Below are 12784 nucleotides of genomic sequence, written 5' to 3'. Positions count from 1 at the left end.
TACAGGCGTGAGCCACCGTGCCCAGCCCAAAGCCAAACCTTTTAGGAAGCTTTTCTGAATACTACCATCTATTTCCTTCTTTTAAATTTTGGGATTTTTTTTTTTTAGTAGAGAAAAGTGCAGGGAATTTTATGAAACAACATTCATTTATGTTTACACAATCCATAATTGACATTTCTTAATAATTTTGTCTTGTTTCAAGTTTTTGTAATAAAAAATTAAAATTAAGTTATAATCCTATCTTCTAATTTACCTACTTCTCCCTTCTATGTATTCATAAAAATTATCATCCTTTCTCCAGTATGCTCCTTTAAAGTTTGGAATTTTCGTTTCTACACGGTCATAGTATTTCTAAAAGGAAAGAATTTAAGTTTCAGAAGGATTTGGGGGACCATAGCCTCAGTTACTCACAAACTGGTTAGTAATTTGTAATTGCCTAACACTATACTAGGATTAAATTCCTGTCTTTCTCGGTCTTCTGATAGTTGGCTCTGGTCAACATTTCCCCCTAATATTTCCTAATATGTATTCTGGAGTCAAGGACATTTTCTAAATCCACTCCTGTATCCTAAGTGTAATCATGTTCATTTGATCAAAGTATCTTTGGACATGGTTCCTTGTCCCCTGCTCCCACTCCCTTGCACTCTCACCTTCCTAAATTTTAGCTCCCTTTCTTCCTCCCTGTACCTTTTCTTTCATGAGACAGATCAAATCTCTAGTGCCACAAAGCATCTCCAACTTCTATAACTCATTTTATCTAAATCATTGTTTAAAGTCATTATTATGCAGTGAAAGCTCATTTAATTTTTATTGTTAATCTTGTGATTCCCAGCAACATTATTTGCTTTCTGAAAAGCTGTATGAATAAACCATCTCTGATGCTTTTATCTGTTACTGTATTCCTCTCCACAAATTGCCTGAAAGTTACTTATTGATTAGTTTATAGCTATGTGCAAACTCTTTTTGTAGTGCAGTTCCATGATTCCTTTCCTGCAACTTTGAAAGCCAAAGCTTTTTGTGAGTTGGGTCAATTTATAAAACTACTAATTTGGTGGCAAAACCTGACCATTCTGAAGAGAAACTGCTTAGTCTGTATCCCACTTAATGTGCCTATTCACAGATTTTGCTGCAGAAATATTAATATATTTTATTTAGGTGCTGCCGGTATTCTATTGGAGATATTATATAATATACACTGTATGTAATTCATTATTCTAAAATTTGAAAAATTTCTGAGTTTGAAAACACATCTGGCTCCAGGGAATTTGGATAAAAGATCATTGACCTGTCGTGGTAATAAAAATCTACTCTCACTTTTAATTTGTGTTCCTTTTTCTGAGCTGCTTCCTTGCCTTTGATTTCTTGGTGGTGTTAAGTATTCCTAATTAGTCAGCAGTCCTTTATGAAAGCAATCATAATGTAAAGAGCAGTTAAATAGAGCTTTTTATCACTGTTGTTAACCCCTTCAATGGTATAATTAAAAGATCCCTTAAATAGACAGGATCTGAGTTCTAACTTTGGCTCTATCATTTGCTAATTTATGACCTTGGTCAGATTTATCTAACCCTCTCTGGTGATTATCTCTATCCTCTCTCAGAGTTACATGGATCAAGTGAGATAATGTATATGAAAGTGCTTTGAAAATGTTAATGCTATACAAGTATAAATAATAGTACAGATATTAAAACAATAATTAGTACTTTCATTCTGAACATTCTTATTCTGGGGTATAGGAATGATGTTTAATTGTGGTAATAATAATCTAAACTATTGAGGGCTTACTTTATGCTAGGAACTGTGCTAAGCAGTTTATGTGAGGTGGCTACTGTCATTTCTGTTTTGCAGATGAGAGAACTGATAATCAAAGATTAAGAAACTTTACCAAGCTCATATAAACAGCTCACTTCAGTTTCAGATCTTATTCTGGCATTCAGCTTTTACTAAATTTTATATGGGGACAAAATAATGTGTCTAATTTCTTTCCTACTTCTGAATATGGAATTGTTTTAACTAAAAAGTGAGAAAAGAAAACTCACCTGAATTACTAGTAGCTGTTTCCTGGTTTCAGTTTCTAACTTCTCAAGCTATACCTCAATAATTCTTAAGTAACTTTTCAGGATCGGACTTGGCTATAGCTCAGTGTATCACTGCCTTGTAAAGATTGATGCTTTTGTTTCCTTGAAATTATCCTGGTTATCTTTAGTAATTTTTTGGTTTTGTTTTGCTTTCTAAAATCAGTAGATTTTATAAGGGAGATGTTTTTATTTTTAAAAGGTATCCATTATTAAGTATGTGTGCTGGCATGCACATCTCTAAAATGTCCTTAAATAGAACCACAGTTAATACAGTTGTCTCTGAAATGTTATTTCCTTTATACTTCCCTGTGGCATACCATAGCATTTGTGAAAATATATTGTTTAATCCGTGTGCCTTCTTCTGTGATGTTAACATGTGAAAGAATTGGCAAGCTTGGCTTCCTGGGGAGCATGAAATAGCAGCTCTTAAGAAAAACCATGGCCGGGCACAGTGGCTCACTCCTGTAATCCCAGCATTTTGGAGACCAGTGCAGGCACATCACTTGAGGTCAGGAGTTTGAGACCAGCCTGGCCAACATGATGAAACCCTGTCTCTACTAAAAATACAAAAATTAACCGAGAGTTGTGGTGGGTGCCTGTAATCCCAGCTATTTGGGAGGCTGAGACAGGAGAATCGCTTGAACCCAGGAGGCAGAGGTTGCAATGAGCCGAGAGATCATGCCACTGCACTCCAGCCTAGGTGACAGAGTGAAACTCTGTCTCAAAAACAAATAAACAAAAAAAACTAGTTTTATTTCATAATGATTTACAATCAAGGTTTAACTTTTTTTGCAGCTTGGTAATCAAAGTGAAGGACTTTACCATTTGTTTTCCTTTCTATATTGTCTCTTTAGCCAGTGTATTTGTATGTGCTGAGTATACCTATTAATATATATGTCTATCAGTGAACTACTGAAATATCCAGATTAACTTGTATTGATAACTGGTAACTGTTGTTGCCAGACAAACTCCTAGACATGAATCTCCTAGTTTGCCTTCTTTACTGACTGGGTCAACTTTTCCATTCCATTGCATCTCAGTCACTTTGTGAGTCATTCCAAAATTTCACTTACCAGTACATTAACTTTTGTTTGAAGGGCAAGTTTAGTTATTACATGAAGATATACGTGAGATTGGATTGGAATCTGAAGCATAGTTTAGAATGTTAGAAAATTTAACATACACAAATAAGTAGGAAACAAAGAGCCTGAACTAAGACTTTGGCCTTAGAGAATGGTAGCATAATTGGGTATTGCCAGATTTTATAAAAATATGAAAAGGAGAGAGCAAAGTTGAAATATTTAGCTGATCTTCAATAAATGTTGGTTGGAGAAATGAATAGAACAAGGCATTATAAACTGTCTAAATATGGAAATTTTCTTTGACTGTGGATCAAAATAGGGTTTCAGAGCAAATTAGTAAAATTAGTGAAAGAACTCAGTGTGATTCATCACCAAGTTATAGGTTCTCTCCTGATCGTCTTCCCTGCAGTCTGAGAACATTTGATATGCTGGTAGACATGAATTGGCCTGCAGGCAAGAATCAGGTGTTTGTGGTAATGCTCAGATTGCTCCTTTTTTTCTGAGTGTATCCATTTTGTGGGAAGATAAAAGAGGGATCATAACAAAAGGGTATAGACAAGATCTTATCCCACCTGACATGCCAAATCTGCCAGTTAGGGATCTGTTGCTGAGCCATTTTTACAATACAACATTCCTAACACCAAATCTGCAGGTTTTCTTTCTTACACCAACCAATTATCCAACTCCCTGGACGCCAGCTGGGTATCATACAATTCAGTTCAGTTCTGACAGTCTACCTGGAATTAGTGTCAGGTCCCACAAGTTAGAGGGCTCAGTCACACAACAGATACCAGTTGCAAGTGTTGGGCCTTCCATACTTCTTACCTACTATCTGTAAACTGGATTCCCCTGACCCTGTCCTCAGGTTTGATAACTTGTTAGAATGCTTCACAGAACTCAGAAAGGCTGTTTAACTGGTAATTACAATTGCCAGTTTACTATAAAGGACACAACTTAGGAACAGCCAGATGGAAGGAGATGCACAAGGCAAGGTATGGGGATGAGGTGCTTGGAGCTTCCATGCCTTCTTTAGGCACGCCACCCTCAGCACCTCTGTGCACTCACCAACCCATAAACCCATAAATTTAGGGGTTTTATGGAGACTCTATTATGTAGTCCTGATTGATTGAATTATTAACCATTAGTGAGGTGATTAACTTAATCTCCAACCCCTCCAGCTCTGGAGGTGGGGAGCAGAAGGCAGGCTGAAAGTTCTAGCCCTCTAATCACATAGTTAGTTCCTCTGGCAACCAGCCCCCTTTCTGAAGCTATCTTGGGGCCTAGAATCATTTCATTAGCACAAACTAAACTATGGTTATTATGAATAATCCCTATCACTCAGGAAGTTCTTTGGGTTTTAGGAGCTCTGTGCCAGGAGCTGGGGATGAAGATCAAATACGTGTTTCTTTTTAAGACCCTGTACAAAATGCTGAGAAAACATTTCTTATATTATACGACTTTGGATCATTTCCAGTGGCCAGGATGGATTTCAACTACTATTTAAGTGCCTGCTATGTGCTTGAACAATTTTCTAGATAGTGGTAAGAGGCAAGGCCTTTGCTCTCCTGTAGTGCTTAAAATAGGAAACTAGACAGACAGGAGAAGACAGATAACTAAACAAGAATAACTTAATGAGGTAACTATCTGATATGGGAGGTAGAAGACACTATTGGATCCTAAGTGAGATGGGTGATGGACAGGGAAGGCATCATGTTAGAAGTGAAGTTTAAGCTGAAACCCGAAGGGTAAGTGGAATTTAGCTAGGGGAAAATAAGGGTAAGAGTCAGAGGAAGGAATAGTATGTATAACTCTGGACGCAGAAGAGAGCAGGATGGCACTAAATTAGTAAGTGACAGGAAGTTGGTTTGGTGGAGGGCAAAATGGAAGGGGGGTATAGATGGTTAGAAGTTTTACCTTCATTTTCAGGTACAGTGAAACGTCCATTAGTCCTATTTCTGTTTGTCGTCAACTCTCCTTATTCCGAGTCTCAGGAAGGCAGATCAGAGGAAGAAATACCATTTCCATAGTTTTGCCTTTTCCAGAATGTCATGTAGTTGAAATCATACAGTATGGAGCCTTTTCAGATTGACTTCTTTCACTTAGTAATATGCATTTAAGATTTCTCTGTGTCTTTTCATGACTTGATTGTTCCTTTTCTTTTTAGTGAATAATACTCCGTTGTCTGGTTGTACCAGTTTGTTTATCCATTGACCTACTGAAGACATCTTGCTTGCTTCCAAGTTTTGGCAGTTGTGAATAAAGCTGCTATAAACATCTTGTGCAGGTTTTTGTGTGGACTTTTTTGCCTCCTTTGGGTACTATCAGGAAGCACAGTTGCTGGATGTTAAGAGTATTTTTAATTTTTGTGAGAACCTTCCAAAATAGCTGCCCCATTTTGCAATTCCTACCAGCGATGAGTGAGAGTTCCTGTTGATTCATATCCTGGCCAGCATTTGTTGTCAGTGTTCTGGATTTTGGCCATGCTAACAGGTATAAAGTGGTGTCTCATCATTGTTTTAATTTGTATGTTTCTGGCAACATATGATGTGGGCCATCTTTGAGTATACTTATTTGCCTAGACTTTATTTTTCAGAGCAGTTTAGTTTCAGAGCAAAATTGAAGAGAACAGTACAGTTTCCATATATCCCATCCCTCGTCCTCAACACTGCCTCCGCCACAATCAGTATCCCATACTAGACTAGTACTAATGTGTTACAATCAGTGAACCTACATTGACACATTATTATCAACCAAAGTCCATAATTTACATTAGGGTTCACCCTCAGTAGTATACATTCTGTTGGCTTGACAAACATGATGTCATATATCCACAATTACAGTATCACACAGAATAGTTTAACTGCCCTAAAAATCCTGTGTTCTACCCTTGTATCCTTTCCTTCTCTGGTTGTTTTTAATAATTGTAAAGTAGAATTTAGTAGAGTAACGATGTTTGTAGCCTGAGAAGACAACTACAGTTTATATCACATGTATTGGTCATAAATATAGGGGGAAAATCTTCCTGTATAGATGTGACTTTTGGGGACCTACAGGCAACTGCTTGGATTACCATTGTTGGGGTTGAGGGTCAGGGAAGAGAGTTGGTAAATATGTTGGGGGGAAAATGAGAAATTAAGAGACATTATGGAAGAGTAACACCAAATTATTTGCTTATTGCTATTATAGCTTTCCCAATTCTGTTAAGATTGTCCCTAATTCTCTCCAGTGAGAAAAGAACTTTTTTCTTCCCAGCTTCCCTTTCCCTTTCAATGAAAAGTAGAGTTAAGACATAGCGAAGTAGTGAGAATGCTCCTCCAGTCGATGACTTATGGCTTATTTTTTTTTTTAACTTTCATTTTAGGTTCATGGGTACATGTCTGGGTTTGTTATATAGGTAAACTTATGTCATGGGCGTTTGTTGTAAGATTATTTTGCCACCTAGGTGCTAAGCTTAATAACCAATAGTTATTTTTTCTGATCCTTTCCTCCTTCCCACCCTCAAGTAGACCCCAGTGTCTTTTGTTCCTCTCTTTGTGTCCATGTGTTCTCGTCAGCTAGCTCACACTTAAGGTGAGAATATGTACTTCTCTGTTCTTGTGTTAGTTTGCTAAGGATAATGGCCTCCTGCTCCATCCATGTTCCTGCAAAGAACATGATCTTGTTCTTTTTTAAGGCTGCATAGTATTCTATGGTGTATGTGTACCACATTTTCTTTATCCAGACTACTATTGATGGACATTTAGGTTGATTGCATATATTTGCTCTTGTGAATAGTGTTCCAATGAACATATTCATGCATGTGTCTTTATGATAGAATGATTTATATTCCTTTGGATATACACCCAGTAAAGAGATTGCTAGGTCAAATGGCAGTTCTGTTTTTACCTCTTTGAGGAGTCGTGGCCTTTTTAAAACTTGTTTCAGACCATGTTGAGAACTTCAAACCCTGATCCTACCTTTGTCATTAGTTTTCCATTGGCTACAAATTATAGGTAGCTTTCTAAGTTAAAAAGCATTTATTATCCCTAGAACTTGTGGATTTCTGCAATTTCAGTTAAAATTTCCAAATTTCTCATAGAGACACTGTATTTAGTGCTTTAAAAAAGTCATGTGGACGGCAGGATACTGATAGGTACTTTGAGCTAGTTAGTAGAATTTCTCTGATGGACATTTTTATCCAGTGAGCTTATAATTGTTTGAATAGCAATAGACAGTTTGGAATTCCTTATTCTGGGAATTCTAGACACACATTAGATACTTAGTTAAGCACTATTTGGTTGCTTCATTTGGGTGGGCCTTTGAATTGTTAGGAAATTCCTTAAATTGAGGTTCTTAACCCAGGCTTTAGGAGATCCCTGAACCTTGGAAGGAAAATATTGTTTGTAATTATATGTTTTTCTTTCTTTCTTTCTTTCTTTTTTTTTTTTGAGACGGAGTCTCGCTCTGTCGCCCAGGCTGGAGTGCAGTGGCCGGATCTCAGCTCACTGCAAGCTCCGCCTCCCGGGTTCACGCCATTCTCCTGCCTCAGCCTCCCGGGTAGCTGGGACTACAGGCGCCGCCACCTCGCCCGGCTAGTGTTTTTTTTTTTTTTTGTAGTTTTTAGTAGAGACGGGGTTTCACCGTGTTAGCCAGGATGGTCTCGATCTCCTGACCTCGTGATCCGCCCGTCTCGGCCTCCCAAAGTGCTGGGATTACAGGCTTGAGCCACCGCGCCCAGCCAATTATATGTTTTTCTGATAACACAGTGTACATAGTTTTCATCAGAGTTTTAAAGGGTCCCTGACCCGAAATAGATGAAGAACCTTTACCTTAATTTTGTAGTGAACTCCAGATAGAAGTTTCTGGGGTGGATATTATAGTATAATTCATTACTTGGATTATTGGTGAGCACATAGAACTTAAATTCTGATCATCTGGCACAAGAGCAGTAACCTGAGTATTTTACAGATTTTCTTGACAAAGCAGTGATGTATGATATAACCAGAGAGATGTTGCTGGTTAGAGGATGGTTCCATATGGAGGATGATTTCAACTTTGAGGCAAAATTGTTGTTAATGATAATCAGACTTTTTCCAGCTTCTCAGTGATTATATGCTGTTATTTCTTCAGACCATTGGTATAGTAAACAAGGTGTTTGTTGCCTCAAAATCTTGTCAAAGTTTATCACTTGTTTAGCCTTTTTAATGAAACCATGCAATCTTTTCATGGTAGTACTTCTGTTATTTGACATACATTTCTTCAGGTAAGCTAACATCCAAGAATTATGTGCTACAGCTTTTAATTCTGTTTTTGTTTTCAGAACTCTTCGTCTTGGCTTATACCTATACTGCCTGATATGCTCCGACACATTTTTCAGTTCTGTGTTTTGGAAAGCAGTCAGGAAATTCTGGACCTTATTCACAAGGTACACAGCAAATGTATTTGTATTCCTTTTCCTAGTAACTTTTGTAGGTTTTTAAAATTTTTCATAATCGCTGTTCTGTTGGTCATTCATATCTCTTGGAGATTTGAAAAGTCTAGAGATCTGCAAGATGAGAGAGAACTAGGCTTCTTACATGTAGCATGTAATCGTTTTGATTGGCCATGCTTCTTTCTCTTATCATGTGACTTACATCGTGTTTTAAGCACTTTCTGATAACCTCAATACAGAAAATGAAGTGAGGAAAAGATTGCTTTTTTCTGGCCCTCATCTTGTTGTTTATCAGCATGCTTATAGATTCTGCAAAGTACCTTTTGGGATCTATTGGTAATACGAGTCTAATTATTGTTGAAACTTGTACTTTTTTCCCTACTTAGAAAGAGTGAACATATGTGTTAGAATCGTTAGAGGAGGAGCCATTTGATATATTTAATAGCATTTATGGGGGGAAATGGTATTTTTGTACCTTTATAATCTGTTAAATTACTCTTGACTTGTTGGCCTCTAAAGTGACTCATTGTTAACAACCTTGGATTAACAGTGGTGATCTTTCCATAGGCCAGTCCTAGCCCATTAAATGTTAGGCATCAGGAAAGGTACCTTAATTAAGTAAGATCATGAATCAAGACTTACACTGTTTTAAATTTATACTAGGTTATTACCACCTCTGAGTTTAGCAAAGAATATTAGGAGCTATTTTTAAGTGTGTGTTGGATATAGGACTGCATTAATATTGAGTCCTATGATATATGCAAAGGATTTATTTCAGTGACTTACTGAGATTTTGACAATTCTATAGTACTTTTATGGGCATTTTTTTTTTAAAAAGAGAATTATGTTCTTTTTTAAAAAAACTTTCCTTTGTATTACTTTTTTTTTTTTTTTAGTGTACAAACCTATTAGAAAACAGTACTATATTTCAAAAATAAGCCTCTATATTGAATTTCTAAATCAATCTCTGTGCTATTTCCTACTTAAAAAAACTTCAGTATTCCTAAAGATAAGTGTTAGAGTTTATTATTTTTATTAGAAAAAATTCACTTTCATGTCCCCCTTTTACCCTACAGGTTTGGATGGAACTGTTGAGTAAGGCTTCAGTTCAGTATGTGGTAGCAGCTGCTTGCCCATGGATGGGTGCTTGGCTTTGCTTGATGATGCAGCCTTCTCATTTACCTATCGATTTAAATATGTTGCTAGAAGTAAAAGCTAGAGCCAAGGTAAGTGTAGAAGCACATAATATATTTGTGTGTTCATCATCTAATTATTAATACAGTAACCGTATTAAAAAATCTGTATTGCCTTGTTGTAAGTGTGATTTAATTAACATAAGAAAGGAGAAACCATTATTTAATAGGACCCTGACAAAATGAATAGTAATGTTTATCCATTAAAACTTTGTGAAAAGAACTTTTACTGGGATTATTTTAAAAAGATCATATTTTTGTTGTTGCCTATTTAGTTTCAATGATTAATCTTTATTGTTTTTCTTTTTTCCCCTCCTTCTGTAGGAAAAAACAGGTGGTAAGGTGCGCCAAGGCCAAAGCCAGAGTAAAGAAGTCCTTCAGGAGTATATTGCAGGTGCCGAAACCATCATGGAAGACCCGGCCACCAGGGATTTTGTGGTTATGCGGGCCAGAATGATGGCAGCTAAGTGAGTGTACATTAAGTGCCAGGTAGTCATACATTTACAAGTCTGGCCTTCAGAGGTTATTTAACCAACAAAAGATTCCTCTGCTGTCTCCATCAATCCTTCCTTCCTTCATCACACTAATTATAGCCTAAGGAAAAATTAGAGTAAGTAAATACTTCTAATTATTTTGAAGCTTTAAAAATAGGATTTTTATCTTCTTATGAAGACAAGATAGTCATTATATCTTCTGTGGGAAAAGTTATGGCTTCAAAAAGCCAAATTTTACTTCAAGTAATTATAGGAAATTGAAGTAATTTCCCGACGTATGGGGAAACTTTACTTCAAGTAATTTCTTATAGTAGCTTCCTTTTTCTCCCTCTTAGGTTGTTAGGAGCACTTTGTTGCTGTATTTGTGATCCAGGTGTAAATGTGGTAACTCAAGAAATTAAACCTGCTGAATCCCTGGGCCAGTTACTACTCTTCCATTTGAACTCCAAGTCTGCTTTACAAAGGATTAGTGTAGCTTTGGTAATCTGTGAATGGGCTGCTTTACAAAAGGTAAGATTTTGCCCCAAAAGTAAGAAACACAAATAAGGTAAAGCAATTTCCATGAGCTGTTAGGATTATTTACATTATAATTTACAACAGAAAAGTGAAAATTTTCGATGTATCAAAATCCAAGAGTTATAGAAAAGTGTCCAAATTATATTGAACATTATTTCTCTCCCATTTACTTTTAACTCTGGACTTCTGTCTTAGAACCCCTACTCATACCTCCAACTACTAGTTATGCTCATACTTAATATTTGCTCTTGACTGAACAGTCTGTTAAGAAATGTCCCTATTAAAAAGTGTGTATATGTGAAAGTAGTCCAGAAACTATTGGTCATCCATTCCTTTGTATATCTCTCAGGTATCACTGAAAACTACAAAGGATGAGGCTTTGAGTATTAGAGATCTGTTTGTGTGGGTAGTAGCAAAGGCAGAATTTTTGGTCACAGGAAGAATAACATCTCTGTATTTAAACCAAAATCTTCATGTTTCCAAATAAACCATTCCCTTCCAGCCTCTTTAGCCTTTAACTTGTAGGGAGATGTGTGATTTTGTATAAGACATGCTTCTGTAAATCAAAGAAACTTTCTACTGGCTTTGTTTATTCCATTGACTGGAATTCTGGAAATTTAACTGTCTGCACTTGCTGTGAGAGTTACTTGTTACTGCCTCTTAGCAGTTTGTCAAAGCTATATCTGAAAGTAATTGAGCCATGCTCCATTGCAACTGACACCCCTGCTTGGCCTCTGGAAAGAAGCAAAGCTCATCTGTTTTTAGGCAGGAGTTGGTGTGCTGGAGAGGCAGTGATGCTATGTTTTTGTGCCTCTCAGACTCAGCAGCAAGTGTTGACAGTTCGGTTTCTGGACACTCACAGAGCTTCATGGACTTACTCTGTGAAGCCCAGGCTGATCGCCCAGGCTGATCACCCAGATCCCACAGAACCCCTCATGGCTCACCACTGAGGCCATTTCCCCTCAGTTTGGGGCAGAAAACAACCAGAGAGAGTGGGAAGGGTTGGTTAAATTTGGGGGCAGGTAAGTAGCTTTTAAATTTTGTATCCACTTTTACAGTATGGCATGTGAAGCTTAGGGTTCAACTGTTATCTCATAATGAGTTTTTAAATAACATTTTAAATTAGTGCATGATAGATGTTCTTTTCTGACTGATTTTTTTTTACAGTAATATACTTTAAAATCTGTGATATATATACACGTAAACTTTGGATAGATAGAGAATGAAATTGTAATAGTTCCATATGCATGTTCTGTAGTCATTCATGTTAACATTTTACAGTAATTTGGGTGTAATACCCTTTTTTCTGTGCAACTAACTGGTGTTTGGAGAAGTAACAGAATATAGATTCAATATAAGTAAGAATTTAGAACTTGGTAGTCTGCAAATGATGATTTCTGTATCTGTAAAGTTAATGTTCATATAGTTGCCCTATTTGTTGTCTGTTGTATTTTAGGAGTGTAAAGCTGTTACCTTAGCTGTGCAGCCACGTTTACTTGATATCCTTTCAGAACATTTATATTACGACGAAATTGCTGTTCCATTCACGCGAATGCAGAATGAATGTAAACAACTTATATCATCATTAGCTGATGTACATATTGAAGTTGGTAACAGAGTAAACAACAATGTTTTAACAATAGATCAAGCTAGTGACTTGGTGAGTAAAGAAATAACTTTCTTAATTATAGATAGAACATGAAATATAGGTTAGAAATTTGTCATGACATGTTTATCACAAAAACACATTTATTTGTTGAGTCTATATGTGGCTTGATAGCCTGTCATCTCTACCCTTTAGAAAAGGTATTTCATTGTATAGGCGAGATAAGAGAATAATGAAGGATTTTTTTTTAAAACTAAAATTCTGATAAATCAATGCACCTTTATTAGAAAACGCTGTTATGTTTTGTCATTTCAGTTTTGCTTATCACTGCAGAGTATAGAAAAAACTGCTTCTACAAGTTCCTGAGTACTTCTTCCTGCTCTCAGCCTATAATGAAAATATTCAAAC

General features: G+C 36.6%; 1 protein-coding gene across 2 annotated transcripts in view; it reads left to right on the top strand.

Annotated features, from left to right (window-relative positions):
• Positions 1-12784, top strand: part of BTAF1 (B-TFIID TATA-box binding protein associated factor 1) — a 106512-nt gene that overhangs the window by 48683 nt on the left and 45045 nt on the right. For both annotated transcript variants that reach the window (XM_023226271.2, XM_023226272.2), the window contains exons 15-19: positions 8457-8561; positions 9644-9793; positions 10085-10227; positions 10590-10764; positions 12227-12430. In XM_023226271.2, coding sequence (XP_023082039.1) covers positions 8457-8561; positions 9644-9793; positions 10085-10227; positions 10590-10764; positions 12227-12430 — 777 coding nt within the window. The remainder of the gene's footprint in view (positions 1-8456; positions 8562-9643; positions 9794-10084; positions 10228-10589; positions 10765-12226; positions 12431-12784) is intronic.

This window comes from Piliocolobus tephrosceles, chromosome 9, assembly GCF_002776525.5.
Source record: "Piliocolobus tephrosceles isolate RC106 chromosome 9, ASM277652v3, whole genome shotgun sequence".
NCBI lineage: Eukaryota > Metazoa > Chordata > Mammalia > Primates > Cercopithecidae > Piliocolobus > Piliocolobus tephrosceles.
The sequence above is the reverse complement of the archived record's forward strand: the minus strand, read 5'-3'. Positions and strand labels throughout refer to the sequence as shown.